Consider the following 23,014-nt stretch of genomic DNA (forward strand, 5'->3'; position numbering starts at 1 on the left):
AAACATACAACCAAAGCCCTTTTCCCTTTCTTAATAAAGAAAAATCAAAGAATCCTGCCTGGCTTTCGACAATCACACTGATCAATCACCTGCAGTCTCTTGCAAATTACTCTCTTAAAAAAGAAATGATTAAATAAAATCTAAGGGGCTCTTTCTTCTTTTTTGAGAATGGACCAAATCATATTTGGTCTGGACCACATGCCACACACCAGCATTCACATCAGTAACACAGCGAGGAAAGAAGTCACAGAGGCCGCAGCTCCCACACCGGCTCACGCGTACCCTGGCTGCACGACCTCCGCACACCTCTCTGAGCCTCAATTTCCACATCTGTGAGACAGGGATGATAGTGCCCACCTCGCAATGTTGTGAAGATTAAATCAGTAAAGCATCTCACGAGAGCTGCTGGCACTGCAGCTAGAAAGCTCCTGGATGAACGCTGCCATCATTATGGTCAACACCATGTCCACAAAAAAGGATTTAGGACAGCTGGTGTCCAAGGGCCATCCCACAAGGAATCTGATACATTCTTCTCCCAAGTAAATCCTGAGGCAGGCAAGCCCTCAGAGAGGAGACTCCTGGATCCTGTGCTCAGCGAGCTGTGCCAGCATGTTAAAGATGCACAAGACAAGACAGGTGTCTTCTATCCAATGTAAATGAAGGGTAGCCTTCAGGCACCTGGCTGGTTGCCAATACAGGCCCATGAGTAGACAAAATTTAGACACCCTTGTCTTACGGGTAATCTGTAGCTTCCAGCTCTTACTGTCAAATCACTCAGAAAAAAAAGAGATTAATTACAAAGTTTAGCTATTTCTCATAATAAAAAAACTCATAATTTAACTAAAACATGAGAATTTACATGAAATATTCATTTTCTCACTTAAGCTACACTTATGGAAAGCCTCAATCCCACAGTGAATTCTAATGCTCCATGGGAATGTTTCATTTAAGAAGGCTTTCTATTCTATCTGTAGCTTTAAGTTTGGCTTATACGCTCACCAGAATAACAACAGGTTTGAATTGCACTGGTACAATTATATGTGCATTTTTTTTGATACAGTGCTATAAATGTATTTTCTCTTATGATTTTCTTAATAATGTTTTCTTCAGCTTACTTTACCGTAAGAACACAGTATATGATACACAGGACACATAAAATATGCATCAATAGAATGTTTATGTTATCAGGAAGGCCTACGGTCACCAGTAGGCTACTAGTGCTTATTTTTGGAGAGTCAAAAGTTACATGTGAATTTTCCAACGGCTCAGGGGACAGTACGCCTAACCCACCCCTTGCCCCTGCTACTCAAGGGTCAACTATAATATGAATTAAATTATAATATGAATTATAATAATATGAATTAAAACAAAATCCACCAAATGGCAATTGTGGAGTTCTCCCTTGACATTCAGCTCCCTACTCCCTCAAAAAAAAAAAAAAAAAAAAAGAAAGAAAAGGAACTGAGGAAAGGAGGAGGAGGGAGGGAAGGCATGAGGGAAAGAAGGAAGAAAGCAGCAACCGGAAGCCAGAAGAATGGCCTGGTTAGGAAGAAAGGCAGCCCAGCACAGCCACTGTCCTAGGGAAAGATACACGCAAGCCCTGCTCAAAAGTCAACAGTGGCCCATCAACAGATGAATAGATAAAGAAGCTATGGTATGTGCGTGTGTGTGTATAAAGACACACACACACACACACACACACACACACACACACACACACACACACACACACACAATGGAATACTATGCAGCCATCAAAAAACCGAAATCCTACCATTTGCAACGACATGAATGGAACTAGAGGGTATTAGGCTAAGCAAAATAAGTCAATCAGAGAAAGACAATTAATTATATGATCTCTCTGACGTGAGGAATTTGAGAGGCAGGGCAGGGGATCATGGGGGGGAAGGGAGGGAAAAAATGAAACAAGAAGGGACTGGGGAGGGAGACAAACCATTAAGAGACTCAATCTCAGGAAACAAACTGAAAGTTGCTGGGGGATATGGGGGAGGGATAGGGTGCCTGGGTGATGGACATTGGGGAGGGTATGTGCTATGGTGGGTGCTATGAATTGTGTAAGACTGATGATTCACAGACCTGTACCCCTGAAGCAAATAATACATTATATGTTAATTTTTTTTAAAAGAGTCAACAGTGACTAAAAGAAACTTAAAAAATGACAAAGATAGAGCCAGGCCAGTATAAAACCTGTATTTTATTTTACATTCTCTGGTAAACCTCTTCACAATGGACTTGGATTGGAAAAAATCAAAAAGATAAAAATCGTGCTGTCTTGGAAGGTAAAACTATGTATAATTTTTAAATTCTTCCTTTGAAACTACAAAGCTGTTTCGGTAAATACTGTTTTTAATATGCAGGATAGAAAATCCGCACATAGGCAGTCAAAAACACGCAAAACAAATAAAGGCCCATTGGGAATTTGTATAGATATTTTCAGTATTCAGAAGCAAGGCTTAACAGCTTAATGAAGTAACATCTGTAAGACGAGAAAATCAAAGCATCTGTGTTGCACAGGGGCTCGCTTGAGCAGGAAGAGTTCAGATCCCAGCTTTGCCATTTACAGGCAGAGCAAAAACGAGCAAGTTACCATAAATTTATCTAAGTTCAGGTTTCTCATCAATAAAACAGCAACCACAGCATCCCTTACATAGAATTTTAACTGAAAATAATGTGACAGTACTAGCGGACTCTGGCACAGAGACGTTCCAAAATATGCTTGAAATCTGAAATAATATTTAGCTTTAAAGAAGAAAAAAAAAACCCTACCACATACACAGTGCTCTGTGCTATTCTCTCACAGCTAACCTGGGGTGCCCCAAATGGAACACAATCTAAAGCAACGCTCTTCCAAGGGTACTGTAAAGGGTTAAGTCACCAAAAATAACCAGTAGCTAAGGTTTCTAACACTAAGTTTCAGATACTCTTTGACACAAGCAAGTTAGCAAGCCAGAAAATTGTTTCACCATCAAATATTCACCAAGTCACACAGGAGTCTGAGAGACTGGAGGTAAGACAGATTCTGCTCTCCGAAATCTCAAATGTTCACACGTGCAGGAGGGACAAGAGCCGGGGCAAGTGGCATGCAGACAAGGCAGGAATCCCGGAATCATGTTTCACACCTATGCCCGAGAGGGGACTTGCTAACTCAGCCTGGGGCAGTCACGAGGGAATGGCTTCTGGGCTAGACCCCAGCTGAGGAGCAGGAGTGGGGTATAGGAGCCTGCCCGGGAGAGGGCGAGAGGTACAGGTGCCTCTGCTGCCACGAAGGCCTAGGGGAGGAACAGGAAACAAATCAGGAAGAGGCCTAGAGCCCACATGGAAGGGAAGAGGCCCCAGGTGACGGAGTTAACTGTGCCCCTGTAGTCAAGACCCAGGAATGGACTGACACTAAGAAGCCAGGAGGGGATGGACGACAGACACCTGGCATCTGGCCTAATGGCTGGCTCATTTCTGAGTGCTCTAATGACAGGGACCATCCCTATTATCACCGGACCTGGCCTCACCCTCAATATTTCTGGCCAAACGCAATCTCCCTGTCTGCCTCCAGACTCTGCCATGCCAATCCTCCTCCCTCGAGCCAGAAGCTGTAAGACCGCCCTTTCTAACAAGCAAATCTCATCCCATCCTTCTCTGGCATGAAAACTTTAGACAGGAACCTCAAGGACAAAACCCAAACTACTGGGGCTGTATCACAGGACCCTCTCCAGCCTCGCTTTCGAGTCACACCTCTGCTCCCCCCTCCAGAACGCCTTTGCTTCAGCTGCACCCCTGCACCGAACACTCCCCCGACCCACTGCACCTGCCTCACCCACCCAGCAAACTCTGGCCGTTCAGTTCCTCAATCACACCAGACCCTGGTGTATACAAGGCCTGCGTCCTTCCTTGGGGACAGGGAGAAGGGCCACGGAATTCCTGGCTAATTCCTACCTACCATTCACGTCTCAGCTTACCTGTTCCCTCTTCCCATCTTTCCCCATCAGACAGCACAAATACGCAGTGCTGGCAAGGTTGTTAAGAGAAAGGCATTCTCATATTCTCTTGGTAGAAATAAAAGCTAGTAAAATCTCTTTGGAGGGCAATCTGGCAACAACTCTCAAAAAGCAGAATGCACTATATGGCCCTCTCTTACTTTCTTGGGCTGACCAGTGACAGTGTGTATGGTTATGACTTCCTTCCTAGGTCTGGAGAATCTCAACACTTTAGGAGGGAATGACTGAGCTCCACCAAACAGAAGCACTCACCTTCCCCTACAAGGAACGCAGTGCACTGGCAGCGGTGAAAGGGATGGCAGGAAGACTGGCTTCCTGAAACTGCCAGGGAGGCTGAGCGTGCAGTGAGCCTGGTCCCAGCACCAGGCCCCAGCACCCCAGCAGTGAGGCAGCCCCCGCCGGGGCAGCAGTCCAGTCTGGAGCACTCTGTCCTTGCCCGCCGTGGCCTACTCTGCAGCATGATTTCTGACATCGCTCTGGGCCCCAAAGCCAGCGCCTGCCCTCCCAGCTATTCTGTTGAGCCACCTACTATCCTTTACAACATAGTCCTCTTTTCTTAAATCATTCAGTAATTCTACTGCTTTGCAACAGAGAAATCTGAGCAATACATACACATACTCTAATCCTGAAATTCCACTAGGAATTTATCTGAAGTTTGTACTTACCTACACAAACCAAGACACACTTGTTGCAAAAATTTGATGACCAAAATATCCACCAATAGAATGGGTCAGTAAATCATGATACAGCCATATAATGCATTTCTATGTAACTATTATTACAATATAGATCTACATGTGTTGATAAAGAACTTCTTCAAAACAAGTTAACAATAAAGGAAAGGTGTGTACAGTATGACTTCATTTATGTATTTTAAGATCTTTTATTTATTTATTTGACAGAGAGAGAGATCACAAGTAGGCAGAGAGGCAGGCAGAGAGAGAGAGGGGAGGAAGCAGGCTCCCCACCGAGCAGAGAGCCCAATGCGGGGCTCGATCCCAGGACCCTGAGATCATGACCTGAGCCAAAGGCAGAGGCTTAACCCACTGAGCCACCCAGGCGCCCCATTTGTGTATTTTTTTTTAAAGATTTTATTTATTTATTCGACAGAGATCACAAGCAGGCAGAGATAGGCAGAGAGAAGGGGGAAGCAGGCTCCCCGCTGAGCAGAGAGCCTGATGTGGGGCCCATTTGTGTATTTTTAATAGGCACAGACTGACAGAACTATATGAAGGTGTCTCATAAAACATTTTCTGGAAAAAACACAAACTCTTAAGAGTGGCTACTTTGGAGGAGGGATACAAAACACACCTATTTTTCAAGTAATATTCCCACTTGAATGTTTTGTCATGTTCATAAATTACCTTCACTAGAAAATGTTTTAATGTCACTTGCTCAGTAAGGACGTCTCAAACAGCCATTATCCCCGCAGTCTTTCCTGTTCCTCTCTCTTATTACTGCTCTTTTCCTCCAGGGCACTTAGCCCTGGAGTGCATTCTTTTAGATGAATGTGCACTTACTTTAATTCCTGTCTCCCACATGAGGCTGTAAGTTCTGAGGGCAGGTGCTGTGCTGACCCCTGTACTCCCAGTACCCAGCACCGTGCCTAGCCCGTAGTAATGTTAAATAAGGACCTGAGAAATGAACAAACGTAACTTATGCTTCTTTTAAGATTCAGTTCATGCGAAGTGAAGCTTTTCCTGAAATCCTCCCATTTTGATGTGCTCCTTTCTCCCCTGGGCCTCCACGGACCTTCAAACCTACTGCCCTTGTCAGTTTGTCCATCTGGCTCCCTCACTACAGTGCGAGGGTATTGAGGAGAAGGATCCATGCATTCCCCTCTCTGTGGAGCCGGCACAGTGCCTAGGCGTAGAAGGCAAGAAAGAGTTGACAAATAAGTGAACAGATGAACAAACTGAAGCTCAAAGTAATTATTTACCCGTAGATTAAAATCTAATGTTATGGGTATCTCCTCCTTAATCCGGTCTTTTACGATAACAAAACCAGACTGTGTGGAGCAATGATTTCTAAACACAAGCATGCTATGAACTCAAGGCTGTGGAACCATCACCCTGGGCTCACACTACACTTGGATCAGCAAGATCGCTGTTGGCCAGGAGAGAGCACAACATGGGGGTTGCTTGATGGCTCGCTGTCAACAACTTTTCATAAATTCAGGATTTTGCTCAGAAGGCAAACTACTACAGTTCCAAACCAAAAGAAACCAAATCAATTTTCCCATCTTAAAAATGAACCTGTTTTGTAATAACATTAAATTTCCTAAATGTGACTTTATCAAGGTAACATAAGAGAACATCATAAAGGATTCAGAGGTAGAGAGTAATGGTGTCTGCTCTTTACTGCTTACAACTTACTCTCAAATGATTCCACACAAAAAATTAAAATAAGGTATGAGCAAGTGAGAGCAAGAGTGGTAAAATGTTCACTGACAAATACGAGTAAAGAGCATGTATGACCGTTCATTGCACATTTCAGTTACTTTTAAAACGCAAGTGTGAAATTTTTTTCAGTTTAAAAAATAAAGAAATTAAGGGCCCCTGGGTGGCTCAGTGGGTTAAAGCCTCTGCCTTTGGCTCAGGTCATGATCCCAGGGTCCTGGGATTGAGCCCCGCATTGGGCTCTCCACTCAGTGGGGAGCCTGCTTCCTCCTCTCTCTCTCTGCCTGCCTCTCTGCCTACTTGTGATCTCTGTCTATCAAATAAATAAATAAAATCTTAAAAAAAAAAAAAAAAGAAATGAAACCACTAAATAGATAAAGCTATTTCATCTTTCCCACCATTTAAAGGCATCAATCAGACAGGGAGAAATAGGAAGAGTACTCTGATGGAGATAACAAATATATTTGTATAAAGCAGTTCGGAACAATTCTAAAATTACTGTAAGTATCTTCATTTTAAAATAATTACAAAGACTCATCCATATGGTATCTGGGGGTAAATCATTCTCCCCAACAAACAGGGAACATCTGTTGTATAAAAACCTTCAAAGAGGCTAGATGACACAATGGAACAGCAAGGTCTCAAACTGGCAATTTCCAAACTATTCAAGGAAGCAGTTTCCTAGCTCTTCGGAGCAAAGATACCAACACAAAAAATGTAACAGGTAAACAACAGCTGGAAAAATACCAGCATACATGACCTGTTCAAATTTCTGTACCTACACAATTTGACTCAAATTTAACATAAAAGTCAGAATTTGAAAATCTCCATTTTCTCACTTCTTTTTTTGGGTGGTCATTAAAAAAAAAAAAAAAATACCCTTGTGGTCCCTGGGTGGCTCAGTTGATTAAGCATCTGCCTTCGGCTCAGATCATGAGCCCAGGGTCGTGGGACCTGAGCCGCTTGTTGGGGCCCCTAGCACAGTGGGGAGCCTGCTTCTCTCCCATCCACTTGTGCATGCTCTAATAAATAAACAATATCTTGAAAAATAAAATACTCTGTCTAGCACTGAGAGCTAAAGTACCAATGTAAAAAGCTGATCTGAAAAGAGTAGCTACTATTAGAGGCCAGGCACAGGGCCAGATTCTTTATAAACATTATTTCTAATCATTACAACCTGGCACATACAGGAAATACTATTGATACCACTCCACAGGTGAGGGAATCAAGGTCAGAGATGAATTAAATGCTTTTGATCTCTCAGATATCAAGAGGGGCCCCAGTCACTCTAGCTTTCAGGAAAAAAAAAAAAAAATACAGTGCACATCTTGGACATGTTCAAGGCCTCCACTCTAGTTTCCCTCCACTGAAATCTCACCTTGAAGGTTTCCCACCACTGAAACCTTGAGACCTACCTTGACCATCCTATTTAACACTAAAATCTGCCTTCTACCCCAACGCTCCAAAGTCCCCTTATCCTGCATTAATTTTTCTAACATTTTGTTTTGAGATAATGGTAAATTCACATACAGATATAAGAAATAATACACTGAGTGTCTGTATACCCATGACCCAGTTTTCCACAAAAGTGGTATCTTGCATAACTGTAGCACAGTACCTGCATTACTTTTCTCTCCTAATATTTATTACTTTCTAACATTTACAATATTTATATAATAGTTGTTACTGTCTGTCTATTCGGACTAAAATACAAACTCCTTGCAGGCAAGAATCTTTAAACTCTGCTCACTGCTATGTCCCACACACCTACAACAGGGCCTAATCCATAGGAGGAAATCGATAAATATATGCAGAGCGAATCAAAGCACAATATTGCCCTGGCTCCTCTAACAGAAAACAGACCAGCTCTTTCAGAGACTACCGTGGTAAGTAAGAGGATTCTGAAACATCAGGGAAATTTTACACTCACCCATGGTGACATAAGGCAACTTATCAGTTGATCCATGAGGGTAGATGCTGTAGAGGTGAGGTCCAGTAACATCTACTCCCCCCAAAACTAGGGCTGCACCAATGTAACCTTGATACCTGGTAATCAGAGTATGTATAAGAAAAAAAAAATAAATAAGTCTACATTGCATCACTGTAACTTAACCAAAAGCTGTATGAGAAGTCAGACAACAAAAGGCTTTTCTTACACTGCTACTGTTTCATGAAGTAGTTACTGTTTTGATGGGAACAAAATGGGGACCAGAAGAAATATTATGTTGGGACATTCACTATCAGCCCATAAAGACTCAATCCTTGAGGCCCTCCAACATGCCTATTTCCTCACTCGTACAGCTCCCTGTACGGGGTGCCTGGGTGGCTCAGTGGGTTAAGCCTCTGCCTTTGGCTCCGGTCATGATCTCAGAGTCCTGGGATCAAGCCCCACATCGGGCTCTCTGCTCAGCGGGGAGCCTGCTTCCTCCTCTCTCTCTGCTTGCCTTTCTGCCTACTTGTAATCTCGTCTGTCAAATAAATAAATAAAATCTTTAAAATTAAATAAATAAATAAAATAAAATCTTAAAAAAAAAAAAAAGAGGATTGTTCTTGGTCGCCTGGGTGGCACAGTCAGTTAAGTCTGACTCTTAGATACCACTCAGGTCATGATCTCAGGCTCATGAGACTGAACCCCACATCAGGCTCCATCCAGAATCTGCCAGAATCTGCTTCAGACTCTCTCTCTCTCTCACTCAAATAAATAAATAAATCTTTAAAAAAAAAAAAAGAAAAGAAAAAGAAAAAGGATCATTCTCACTTTAGAGAAGAGAAAACCAATCCAAAGCATTAAGTGCCAGCCCCACATCTCACAGTCGAGCTTGGCTTACTCCAAAATTTACAGCACCCTTCCCATCACACCGCTCAGTGATCAGCAAATCAGCTACTTTCAAAGTTAACACCAAGGAGCTGCTAAGCTCAAGCTGTTCAAATTCGCAACCTCTCCTCACCACAGCCTCACAGGAAAATGGCTCGTGTCAAAACACCTTCTCTTTTGAATAAACTGGCAAAATTATAATCATAGATCTGAGTTCTTATTGAGTAAAAGAAAAAGATTTCATCATGTAGGGAAGTGAATGATGAAATCACTCCACAACAGCCTATAAAACCCACTGCTACTGCCTACAGGAGGAAGCTATGACTCTTCAGGAACATGAATGGGAACACACTTTCCACCCCACCTTACCTCCGTTTAATTGTGCATGTACTTGTTTTTTGGATCCTTCAACTGAGTTGATTTTCTACTTCTACAGCCTGCTTTCCCTGTATCTGGTTCTATTTTTTACCATTTGAATTGCTATGCTAAATAAACATGCTGGATTTAAAGTCTTCCACCGTGAGCCTTTAGCTCTTTGGGAAGAAAAATTAAACCAACACATACTGAACATGCCTAATGATATAGTCATTAAAATTGATACAAACAGAAGCGCCTGGGTGGCTCACTGGGTTAAAGCCTCTGCCTTCAGCTCCGGTCATGATCTCAGGGTCCTGGGATCCAGCCCCAAATCGGGCTCTCTGCTCAGCAGGGACCCTGCTTCCCTCTCTCTCTGCCTGCCTCTCTACCTACTTGTGATCTCTCTCTGTCAAATAAATAAAATCTTCAAAAAAAAAATTTTTTTTGATACAAATAAACATAAGAACCAATCAAAGTCCTAACTGTAGACTGTCTGAGACATAACTACTCATCAGGAAGCACTCTTGGTAACCAGAACAGTCAAGTCCAATTATTTCCCCCATCCCTGACTACCAAACTGCTCTTTCACAAAGAATATTCCAAGGGTGCCTGGCTGGCTCAGTCAGCGGGCATGCAACTGTTGATCTCAGGGTTGTGGTTTTGAGCCGCACGCTGGGTAGAGAAATTACTTTAAAAAAATAAAATCTTAAAAAAAGAAAGAAACAATGAATCTTAAGTGAAAAATTAAAAAGCAGGAAAGGATTTTAGAAACAGTCTCAAAAGAAAACAGAGGCCCAGAAAGCGGAAAAGAAACTGGTCCTATGCCATATGCGTTAGTAGCGGGGTCAGGACTAGCTTACAGGGTTCTGGTATAAGGAGTGGGAAACACCAGACCCATCACTCCCACCCCAGTCCAATGCCTGACCCACTATACCAACTGCCTACCAGACAGGCTGCTTAAGTAAAGTCAGTAATAATCAGCTAGCTTCCATCCAAGCTAAAACATAACCTCTGTTTGATGTCTTTAAAAGAATCTTAAGATATTTTGGCAAGTTATCGTATTCCTTAAAAATTGATCCGGAAACTCTACTTCCAGGAATCAAATTCTGAGGATATGATCAGACAAATATACAGAAATGAATGTACAAGGATGTTTACTGCAATACTGTTTATGATGCCAAAAAAGCAGAAAAAGAGAACTAGTTAAATAAACTGACATAGCTCTGCTCCAGATCACCCAGAGAGTATGATATTTTCTCATATATCACTGATGTAGTGCAACTCAGTACAACCTTTCTCAAGGACGAGTTTGGCAATACGTATCAAAATGCTAAATGTACATACTTTTGACTCAGTAATTCCACTTCTAGGAATTTATTTTAGAATACAGCCTAAGGAATTAATCATACAAGTAAGTACCTAAAGGTTCTATGTTCCAAGATGGGATATCTTCTGATACCTTGACACAAGCAATACTGTTAAAGTTCAAAACTGGTTAAATTATGGAACATCCAGAGAATGGAATACTGTGATACCACCAGAAATTGATATTGATCAGTGGTTCTTTAACTTTTATGGGTCACAGACCCCTTTGAAAAACTGATTAACAATGTGGAACCCTCAGGACTCATAGTAAGTGCACATACAGTTTTACTATGTCAGGAGGGTCACAGGTCTCCAGAACTCCTCTAAAGCTCAGGGCAGAAACTCTGGATGCCAAGCTCTTCTACTAATGGGAACAACATGCATGTACCATTATGTGAACGTACACCATTATGCGAACAGGGTCAGTTACAAAACAACAAACGGGATTCCACTGTTGTAAATACATAAATGAGGGGCGCCTGAGTGGCTCAGTGGGTTGGGCCTCTGCCTTCGGCTCGGGTCGTGATCTCGGGGTCCTGGGATCGAGCCCCACATCCGGCTCTCTGCTCGGCGGGGAGCGTGCTTCCCCCTCTCTCTCTGCCTGTCTCTCTGACTACTTGTGATCTCTGTCTGTCTCTCTCTCTCTGCACCAAATAAATAAATAAAATCTTAAAAATATATATATATAAATGAGCAAATGTCATAGTATAAAAGGTCTGGAAAAATAGTTCTCAAGGATTTACAATGTATGTGTCTAAGTAACAAAACAGGTGACCTTTACTTCCTTCTTTTCAAATTCCGAAAGTGTTGTAAATTTTTATAATGATCGCACATTACTTTCACAATAACTTTTTAAAAGGTGATTTTCATTTTGAAATGCTCCAAATGGAAACTATTCAACACATACTGGCAGATGAAAAGATCAGGTTGTATTTTGGGATAGAATGTACAACTATGATCCCATATTTACAGAACAAACTATGTATCAGTAAATGGAAAAAAGTCTGAAAAGCATACAGTACTAGCACCAACTGCTTATCTTCTAGCTTATCTTCTATCTTCTAGCTTAGGTTTTCCTGAGAACATGTACTAGTAATACGGAAGGAAGCAAAGAAGGATCCAATGAATGAGTGAACAAACAAAAAGACTGGAAGTATATACACCCGACCAAAACATGATTTTCCCTGAACTGTAAAATTTCTATTTTTTCTTTGGGCTTTTCAGTATTTTCCAAATTTTTTACAAGGAATACATATTACTTTCATAGAAAAAAAAACACAATTAATATTATAAAAGAGGCTCTATGTAATCAAGGAGTTTCTGCAATACAGAATAAGAGACCACAAGATTTCTATTAAACTCGACCACAAGGCTCATGCTCAGAGGGATCAAAGAACACGTACATCTTCTACATCCAGCCATCATACAAGTAAAATAAAAGTACTGCTTACATAAAGGAAAAAAAGTCCACTTTTGTTTATCAAACCCCCTTTTCTTACTGATTCACAGACATGGAAATGGATTATTCGGGGGAAAATGGAACAATAGCAAGAATACATCTTGATCTCTTTTTCAGCCTCTGAATTTTACAGGGATCTAACTGTGCATTAGGCCCTGTACTGAGCATTGTTGTAAGCCTTGCTTCTTTATTCATTTCCTTCTCAAAAGTCAGAGAGTCAGAAACTATTATCCTCATCTTTTTGAGGAAGAAACCCAGACGAAGAAAGGTAAGGTGAACTGCCCACAGTCACACAACTCTAAGCACTTTAGATGAGACCTGAACCAAACTTCTAAAGTGAAATCCTGAGTGCCCGGGTGACTCAGTTGGTTAAGCATCTGCCTTCTGCTCAGGTCATGATCCCAGGACCCTGGGATCAAGCCCCACATTGGGCTACCTGCTCAGCAGAAAGTCTGCTTCTCCTTCAGCCCCTCACCGTGCTTCTGCTCATCTTCTGCTCTCTCTCTCTCAAATAAATATACAAAATCTTAAAAAAAGAGAGAGAGGGGGGAAAAAATAATAAAGTGAAATCTTACACTTTTTTCCCTACTTGCACATTTTATGTAACTCAACAAAAATGTCAGAAGACACAAAATGAACCACAAACATCCTGGTTAAATTTTTTAAATGTTCCTCTCGGGGCACCTGGGTGGCTCAGTGGGTTAAGCCTCTGCCTTCGCCACAGGTCATAGTCTCAGAGTCCTGGGATTGAGTCCTGCATCAGGCTCTCTGCTCGGCGGGGAGCCTGCTTCGCCCTCCCCCTCTGCCTGCCTCTCTGCCTACTTGTGATTTCTCTCTCTCTCTCTCTCTCTGTCAAATAAATAAATAAATTATTTTTTTAAAAAAATAAAAAAATAAAAGTGTTCCTCTCAAAACTGTGATAAAATTTAATTTTTATAATGTTAAACTAAAAATAAACACTGAAAAAAGCGAATTTAGAATTCCCAAAACATTCTAAAGAGATTAAGAGAAACAGCTGCTAGGTTTAGCTAGATGTTTTAAATGACATTGGAAGAAATCTTGAAAATTTGCTATTTATTTGCAATTTCACAAGTTTAAAAATTGTTTTAGGGGCGCCTGGGTGGCTCAGTGGGTTAAGCTGCTGCCTTCGGCTCAGGTTATGATCTCGGGGTCCTGGGATCGAGTCCCACATCAGGTTCTCTGCTCAGCAGGGAGCCTGCTTCCCTCTCCCCTCTCTCTCTCTCTCTGCCTGCCTCTCTGCCTACTTGTGATCTCTGCCTGTCAAATAAATAAATAAATAAAAACTTAAAAAAAAAATTGTTTTAAATGTAACGCACCAGGGCGCCTGGGTGGCTCAGTGGGTTAAAGCCTCTGCCTTTGGCTCGGGTCATGATCCCAGGGTTCTGGGATCGAGCCCCGCATCAGGCTCTCTGCTCAGCAGGGAGCCTGCTTCCCTTCCTCTCTCTGTCTCTCTGTCTACTTGTAATCTCTGTCTGTCAAATAAATAAATAAATAAATAAACTCTTTATAAATAAATAAATAAATAAATGTAGCGCACCAAACCAACCACCAGAGGGAGCCTTAAATTTAACATCAAAATCACGGATGTCTTCAGAAATCTTTCTAACAGGTGTGCTTTAGCAAGTTCTCACTCATACTGGGAGAATTTGTTTCTCCCAATCATTGAGGCAATGATTCTCCAGGATGAGGATGATGACCATGCACATAAATAAATGGAAATCACTCGCATAAGGGCTCAGTACAGCCTGAGCACGCATTAGGTAGACAGGACTAGCCTTCCTGCCCACAGACTCTTTAAGTCCTGGTCTTCTCAGCTGTAAAATGGGAACGATGCTACGGACCCTCCTGCACAGCTACACTGTGCCTCAAATCACTTGCTGAGAGCCCAGAGCCATGCTAGACTCATGAATGAAGACCAGCAAGTTCACAGAAAGCCCAGAGCCAGGCAGGAAGGGAAGTCAAACCAGACAGAGACTGAGAGTGGAGCACATGCTCCCCCTTCTAAAGGCAACATCTGCCACTCAGTACCAGAAGATTGCGGCCATCTATTATCCCACCCTCTTTATGATTTTTTTTCAAATGAAGCCAAGAAACAATTATTTTTAAAAAATTTTAAAGCCAGATATCCAGATTATTTTTTATTCCAATTTCCCAATTTATATTATTGGACACTATTAAAAAAAAACAACAACAAAACAAAACAAAAAAACCACTATGTAGCCCAAATACAGATTCTCTACAAGCTGAATATGGCCTGAGTGGTGCCAATTTACAACCTTGGCTTTCTATTCCTGCTTCCCTCTACACAGACCTAGATGCAGCTGCTGCTGCTTGGGGCAGAGATAAAGAAAATGATCAGGGGGTGCCTGGGTGGCTCAGTCCGTTAAGTGGCTGCTTTCGGCTCAGGTCATGATCTCAGGGTCCTGGGACCCAGTCCCGCATGGGGCTCCCTGCTCAGCAGGGAGTCTCGCTTGTCCCTCTTCTCCTCGCCCCGCTTGTTCTCTCTCTCTCTCTCTCTCTCAAATAAATAAATAAATAAATATCTTTTTTAAAAAAGAAAAAGAAAATATTTTCGGTAGGTTGTTTAATGAATGATGAGGACCAGAATAAAGGTCTCTGATCAACTACAAAGAAAAAAAGAAAAAAAGGCACCATAATTCTACATTCTACAAATCTACAAAGAAGGAAAAGGAGAGAATCTGTTAAAGGCACTGCAGGTCCCAAAAGGAGAAACCAATATTCTAACCCACGACTGAATGTCCAGCTATTTCCTAGCTCTGGTCTAGTACACTGCCCCTCTTCTCTCTCTGAGAAGCAAATGAGAAAACAGACGTAGAACTTGAAAAAGAGAAGATCTACACAAACGTAAAGTGATGATGTGATTAAGGAAGAAAAGGAGACAAAACTAAAAGCACTGCGGCAGTCAGCAGTCAGCGGGGTGAAGGCCAGATCAGGTAGGCAACCACACCTCTGTAAGGCTCAGCTTCACTGAAATACTGGAGATGTTAACGACCCCTATCTCAGTGGGGCCTCTCTTATCAAAGGATGAAATGAGATCATGCATAAAGTACTAAGCACAGGGTCTGGCACGGAGAGAAAAATAAATGTGCGTTAATAGTACTATTATTATGTCCGCTCACAGCCAACTACAAATGCAATTTTTCATTTCACTGTTATGTTGCCCCTAAAAGAGAGAGGAAAAAAACAACTGTTTTTGTCTAAGTGCATTCACAAGATGAACCAAAGGTTCTGTCTAGTTCTAACTTTCTTACATAAATAATTTTTTTAATCCGGTAATGCCCTACGCTTCCAGAAACCACTGTTGGTCACATGTGATTTATTCATGGGGAGGGGGACCAGACCCCATAAATTCAAATACATCATCAAAAGCCTTGATATTAAAATGGTAACAATTGATTTCTAGAATAAAATGCGTATTTATGAATGCTTTTTCTCTAGCTTCCAGGATCCCCTCAGCTGAAAATCTAAGATATGAGAAAAAGATACTACAGAAATTCCCATCCTGGAACAAACATAGTGATCCAAAGAGATACATGCACCCCAATGTTTAAAGCAGCAATGTCCACAATCGCCAAACTATAGAAAGAGCCCAGATGTCCAATGACAGATGAATGGATAAAAAAAGATGCAGTATATATAAACAATGCGATATTATTCAGTCATCCAAGAAAAAAAAAAAAAGAACTCTTACCATTCGCAACAATGTAGATGGAACTAGAAGGTATTATGGTAAGGGAAATAAGTCAGTCAGAGAAAGACAATTATGATTTCACTCATATATGGAATTTAAGAAACAAAACAGAGGATCATAGGGGAAGGGAGGGGAAAATAGAATAAGACAAAATCAGAGAGGGAGACAAACCAAGAGACTCTTAACTCTAGGAAGCAAAATGAAGGTTGCTGGAATCAGGGTGGGTAGGGGGCTGGGGCGACTGGTTGATGGGCATTAAGGAGGGCAAATGATGTAATGAGCATGCAACTGATGAATCACTTAACTCTACCTCTGAAACTAGTAACACGCTCTATGATAAATGAATTTAAATTAAATTAAATTTTAAAAAAAGAAATCCTCATCCTGGAACCTTACCTGAAAAGCATCTGCTTCAGCATCCGATTGGCCGTCACAACCCTGGGAAGGCGGCCAGTGGAGAGGGAGTGGAGCTCCAAATTGGAAGAGATGAGCTGGGTTGTCATGTCTGTGTCTGCAGCTGTCCCAGCACCACAGCAACTAAAAAGTACAATCAGAAACTTAGCTGCAATTCAATTACCAAAGGGGTCAATTAGAAGTAGAGCTTCTTGGGATAACTTCCACTAAGTTCAGGTACAAAGAGTGATGTTTTGAAGTATAATCTGTACTGTAACAACCCTGTCTAACCAATCTTAAATAAACATGAAACTGAGAATATGCATCTAGACCTTTGTAAACATATTTTTCTGTGGCCCAACAGAACATTTCAAATCATTAGCTTCTGTGCTTCTAACAGAGTCTGCATTTTACTAATCCTAAAAATATATTCAAGTTGTACCAAAGGGCAAGGCATGTTAAAGGCCTTGCAATTTAACATTTACCAAGTATTTACTACCAGGTACCAGTCATGACAAATGCTGAGAATAAAGAAAATATGACATAATCTTAGCACTTGATTTCAAAAGTTGAGTGGAGGAGACAAAAATAGGCAAAAATTCTAATACCTCATATAATACGATATAGTAGCATAGGTACAAAACGCTACGGGAAACGGGAGAAGACAGCAATTAATTCTGATCTTTGGGAAGTCTCACATGAGCTGAATTTGAAAGAAAAAAACAAAACCGCATACAAAGAGGAAAGGGTAATTCTAAGCAGAGGGACTGGCAAAAACAAAGGCGAGAAAGATCCTGGAGATGAGGGGAACAGGGACAGTCTGGGTGTAATTGGAACACAGGGTGATGGCAGCTAAATAAGCTGAAAAGGTAAATTTCTGTGGCACTACACAAGATCTTAAATATCACACTACAGAGTTTCTATTTTATTGTGAAAGCAGGGTGGAAATGTGAAAAGTCTCTTGAAATATTTTTAAAGAGGGAAGGGACATATTCAGATCTGTGTTTTACAAAATCCAATACGGCAAAAGGGTAGATAATAAAGAGATCAAAGGCAGAAATGACGACTGCAAGAGTCCAGATGAGAATTAAGAATGTGAACTAAGGCTTTAGCGGAGGGAATGGTTTCAAGAGGTAGAAAGCGGGAACCGGAGACCAAGAGAATTAAAAACTAAAGCAAATAGAGAACTTGCGGATGACCAGCTTAGGTGACGGACAGATGAAAATACCACTTAAGGGAGATAAAAAAGAAAATACAAGTTAAACAATAGGTTGTAGTGAGAAACAGAGTAAATTCAATTTTAACCTTGACATGTTTGAAAATATAAGAGCTATTCAAACTAACTGATACTCACTAAATGTTAGGAGATATGAAGTGTATTTTTGAACAATTCTTGTCCGCAACAACCATCCCTTCAGTTGCCCTTGTATCTGCTCCAAGAACTATGCCATCCTGTTTTTTAAAAAAAAATACATTTTAAAACAATCTCACATATATAAACCACAACTCTCTAGTTTAGGAAAAACAATGTTGGCCATCCCAGTTTTCCCCAAACCTCCACCCCCCCCACAGAAAAGTCCCACCAAAAATATTGTGCTATACTTTCAGAATTCAAGAGCTTTGTTAATTAATGTTATCAGCTGAATCCCGAGTGGGTGGTAGGAATGATCATTCCTGTTTTCAAATGAGGCTCATAGGTTTAGTGAATTCTTTACAAACCACAGACCTAATATGAGAAAACTCTGGATTCAGAAATCCTTCCATTAGAATACCACTTTGTCGATTTCTTTTTAAAAGACATCACTCTTTCTCTTTAACAACAATAACCATTAACTCTTTCAACCCTTTCAACAATTTAAGGCAGGAGTCATTCTGTGCGTTTGACAGTCTGTGAAGTGTGGCTGGGAGAAGGAAACTGACTTGCCCAAAGTTGGAAGCATCATCAAAGTTTAATGGTTAGACAGACCTGTCTGATCCGAAATCTTATCTTTTCCCAGGATATAACCCTGCCTCCCAAAGTAGTATCTTAAGACAAAAGAGTACCAGTTTCCTGTCAAAAACTCTAAAAAGTGAGGAAAGAATATAAACTGTTGATAAGTACACAAAGCCTCCCGACAAATCCTGAAAGGTCTTTTCCTGACGTTCTCTGAAACATGAGCCCTTGCTGACACAGCGCGGAGAAGTAAAAGGAGGCCAAGTGGCCTGGTTCCTGTAATCAGTTCAGTCACTGCTGCTCCTGGCCTGGGCGGGCTTACCTTATAGACCACCCCCGCGATGGTCGTGCCCGTTTTCCGGGCCGTTGGAAGCTTGTACCCTTTCTTCGCAAAATCGGCTTCCAAGACGGCATTTCTGAAACAAAAGGAGAGAATAAAGCATGGAAGGGCAGGACCACATCGCGCCGCGCTGGCACCAAGAGTGTCTAATAGGGAACTCAGGAAAAGAAAAGCTACTACTCGCTTTCAAGCCCATCCGTTCACTGAATCCCCCCAACATCAGGGCTACTGTCGCGTTCTTCGGCGTGCAGATCGTCGGAGAGGGGCTGCATCTCGCCTAAAGAGACAAAGTCTGGCCTGGTGCGCCGGGCAAGGGGAAGGACGGTCTCGGCCCCAAGAGAAACCCACTCTCAGGCCCTCATTCCCCTGAGTCACACGGGCCGCGGGCCACAGGCCGCAGGCCCCGCCGTTCACCCTTCGTTTGGACTTCCCAGATCAGACCTCGGCCGAGCTCCGACCCTGGCACCGCACTCCCACTCCCGCCCGGAACCTGGCCCCGGGCATGGCCGCACCTGCGACAGTTATCAAAAGAGAAACCTCCAACCGGCCGCTCATACACTGACACAGCCGCCATCTTCCCCACAAAGTATTTCCGCCGGAGCGCCGGCAGAAGCAAGCGAGGAGACAGGAGCACTTCCGGCGCCTGCGGCGACCTGGGCTGGAGGGGCGGGGCAAACTCCGCGCTGGGGCGATTGACCGTAGAGTTGTGGGCTCCTAGAGGAGCCCGCACGTGCTTGGAGTATTTCTCCCCAAGTGGCGCGGAGGAGTAACTAACGCCCGGAGCCGGGAAAGGACTTGTCCAAGTGGATTTCATTGGAGACCAGACTCCTGTGGACCAGACCAGAACAGTTTCTACTGTTAGACTCCTTGGGGCTTAGGAGACAGACACGCCCAAGTCCAGGCACAGCCCCACCGCCTCCTTGCATTGAGCAAGTCCTCTTAACTCTGAATCTCTTTCCTCTGCTGCCAAACGGAGATAAGAGCTACCTCAAAAGGCAGCTAAGAAGAAGCACGTGAGAAGATGCCCAACATCATTAGTCATTAGGGAAATGCAAATCAAAACCCGCAATGCGATACCAGTGCACGCCCACTAGGATGACTATAATCAAAAAAGAAAATAACAAGAGTTGGTGGTGATGGGGGAACCTGGAGCCCTCAGACACGCCCGGTAGGAAACCATTTGGCTGTTCACCAGAAAGTTAAACATAGACCCAGCAATTTGTCTCTAAAGTATATACCCAAGAGAATCAAAAGCATGTTTTCACAAAGACTTGTACATAGATAGATATTCATAGCACCATTATTCAGCATAACCAAATAATGGAAACAACCTAAATGTGCAGGCTGATGAATGGATAAGCAAAATGTGGTACATCTACACAACAGAATATTATTTAGCCGTGAAAAGAAAGGAAGCATTGATACAGGCTGCAACAGGGGTGAAGCTTGAAAACATTGTGCTAAGTGAAAGAAACTAGGCACACACACACACACACACAAAACCTGAGTTTCTCTGAAATCCATACTAGGCAAATCCATAGAGTCAGAAACTAGATTAGTGGTTGCTAGGAAATGGAGGGAGGAGAAAATGGGGAGTGAGCGATGGGCACAAAGTCTCTTTTTGGGGTAATGAATATGTTCTGAAATTAGACTGTGGTAATGGTTACACGACATTGTGAATAAACTACTACCCACTGAACTGTACATTTTAAAATGGTGAACATTATGTTAAGTCAATTTTATTTCCATTTGTAAAAGGCTGCTATGAGAATTGAAAATTGTGCATGGAAAGCATGTATCCCAGGCATACAGCAGCTTTTCAATAAACAGTTATTAATGTGAATACATTCATTTCATAGCAAGTGACAAACTCAGTAATGATGGAATGAAGTTACATTGGTAACTTGATGGAAAGAAGAATTTGTCACAACTGTCTGTTCAATAAATATTTGTCAAAAATTAAATCCTCTTTCATTACTTTTCTGGGTCTTTTGTGGGGAATTAAGAAACTAAGGCCTCACCTACCTGTTTCCACAGGAATCTGATGAAAAAGTCTGAGCATCTCCTTTGGTGAAAGTCCAAAGTAAGAAGATCTAAGCTCTGCTCTAGAGAAGTCCATTTCCTGATGACAGAGATTCATCTCCATAAGACCTAGACAGGATGGGTCATAGTTTGACATGCCCCAGACACCGTGGGGGTCAGCAAATAATCCGAGGATGAAGGACTTCTAGAACATTCATCAGATTCTCTCACTCTTGCACTGGGCTCAGCCCCAAGGGAATGAAAGCAAGGTAGACCAGATGTACTTCCTCTCCTCGTGTTGGCTGCATTGTGCCACCCTAAAATTCTTAGGTTGGAGTCCCAACCCCCCATACCTCAGAATGTGACCTTATTTGGAGACAGGGCCTTTACAGAGGTGATCGAGTTAAAATGAGGTTAGAATGAGGCCATTACTGGGGCGCCTGGGTGGCTCAGTGGGTTAAGGCCTCTGCCTTCGGCTCAGGTCATGATCCCAGCGTCCTGGGATCAAGCCCCGCATCGGGCTCTCTGCTTGGCAGGGAGCCTGCTTCCTCCTCTCTCTCTGCCTGCTTCTCTGCCTACTTCTCTGCCTACTTGTGATCTCCGTCTGTCAAATAAATAAATAAATAATCTTAAAAAAAAAAACTTTAAAAAAAAATAAAAAGAATGAGGTCATTACTATAGCTCCTAATCCTGTATGACTGTTGTCCTTTTAACAAGGGGAAATTTGCCGACAGTCACACAGTGAGAGCTATGTGGATATGAAGACAGAGATGGGGTAATACTTCTCCACGCCAAGGAACGCCAACGATTGGCAGCCAACCACCAGACCCACCAGGCGAGAGACCTGAAACAGCCCTCAGAAGGAACAAATCCTGCCAACACCGTGATTTCAGACTTTAGCCTCCAAAGCCGTGCAACGATATATTTCTGTTGTTTGAGCCACTCAGTTTGTGGCACTTCATGAGTTCACACTGAGGGGAGAAGTCAAGTCCCCAGGAAGATTCACAACCCAGCTAGGGGCTGGGTGGGAGATGGGACCTCCAGAAGCCTGGAGGCTCGGGACAGAGCCCACGCTCGCTCGAGGAATGCGAAGGCAGAAGGGACAGACATATGAGCGAGGGCTTGGCATATGGGAAGAGCAAAACCAAACAAAAAACCCTGGGCGCCCATTGTTTTCCGGAAACAGTGATGTATCTGATTAAGTAGCAGGCAGTGAAGGAAGGGGAGCAGCCTGCAGCCCCGGAGGGTGAGGCCAGGACGCCTGTGTCTTCCCATAGCGTCTGGGTGGGAGTGGGAGGAGCCAGGAAAGGATGTGGAAATGATCTGAGATCCTAGTTCATCCCAGGGCACTCCTCGTCTTAACTGGATCTCTTGGGCATGGTTTTCAGGCCCAGACAATTGAAGAGGCAGCATTGCCTGTCTTAGAGCCTCCGGAGGTGGCCCAGCAGAGGGCGACAGAGAGCCTCCAGGCAGCCTGGGCCTGGACCTTGAGAAGCCCAGCCCAAAGCCAGGCAAACTGCGCTCGCCTAGGACTGGACCTCAGAACCTCCCGCTGTTTGGAGGGCAGCTCCAGGTCCCCAGTACCCAGAGACCCCCTGCTTCAGTCGCCCTGTCCAACATGACTGCTGCCCCCTGGAACTGCAGCCCAGGCCAGAACGCCCTCCCCAGGGCCCGGACACAGTCCCACTTTATCCCTAGCAGTGGTTTGCCTCATGCAAACCCAACAGGCCAGTAAAGCCACCCCTTCTGCCCTGGATTTGGCTGTGTGATCTCAGGGGAACCACCATGCTCTGCGCCTCAGTTCCCTAATAGTGGAATAACAAGCAACCTTCCCTGGGAGCATCCAATCTACTTTATATACAAGAGCTCATGATCATTCTAGGCACCTAGGACTGTGCCAACACAGGCAAAATAGATGATCAAGAGACAGACATGCTGCCTGCCCTCCAGAAGCTACCAGTCCCCAAGGAGCAGGCGTCACTGCCCCACTTTACAGATGCAGCAACTGAGGCCCAGAGAGGGAAAGTCAATAATTCAAGGTCACACAGCTGATAAGCAGCAGAGTCAAAATTCAAGCCACATGTTTCTCAGTCCCAGACCAGCCACAGCACCACCCTGCCCTTCCCCAACCCCCATCCATTATGGCCCAGCTGGACCCCAAGTTCCCGTGTTCTCTAGGGCTTTGCCA

General features: G+C 43.1%; 1 protein-coding gene across 2 annotated transcripts in view; it reads right to left on the reverse strand.

Moving 5' to 3' along the window:
• The window catches only part of PSMB7 (proteasome 20S subunit beta 7), a 61,627-nt gene extending 42,179 nt beyond the window's left edge, over nt 1-19,448 (reverse strand). For both annotated transcript variants that reach the window (XM_080820561.1, XM_080820562.1), the window contains exons 1-5: nt 19,317-19,448; nt 18,787-18,880; nt 17,886-17,983; nt 16,535-16,675; nt 8,340-8,455 (exon numbers count right to left, since the gene is read on the reverse strand). In XM_080820561.1, the coding sequence (XP_080676687.1) occupies nt 8,340-8,455; nt 16,535-16,675; nt 17,886-17,983; nt 18,787-18,880; nt 19,317-19,378 (511 nt within the window). In that variant the 5' untranslated portion in view covers nt 19,379-19,448. The remainder of the gene's footprint in view (nt 1-8,339; nt 8,456-16,534; nt 16,676-17,885; nt 17,984-18,786; nt 18,881-19,316) is intronic.
• Nucleotides 19,449-23,014: the final 3,566 nt, after the last annotated feature.

Source organism: Martes martes (assembly GCF_963455335.1).
Source record: "Martes martes genome assembly, chromosome: 12".
In the NCBI taxonomy this organism is placed as follows: domain Eukaryota; kingdom Metazoa; phylum Chordata; class Mammalia; order Carnivora; family Mustelidae; genus Martes; species Martes martes.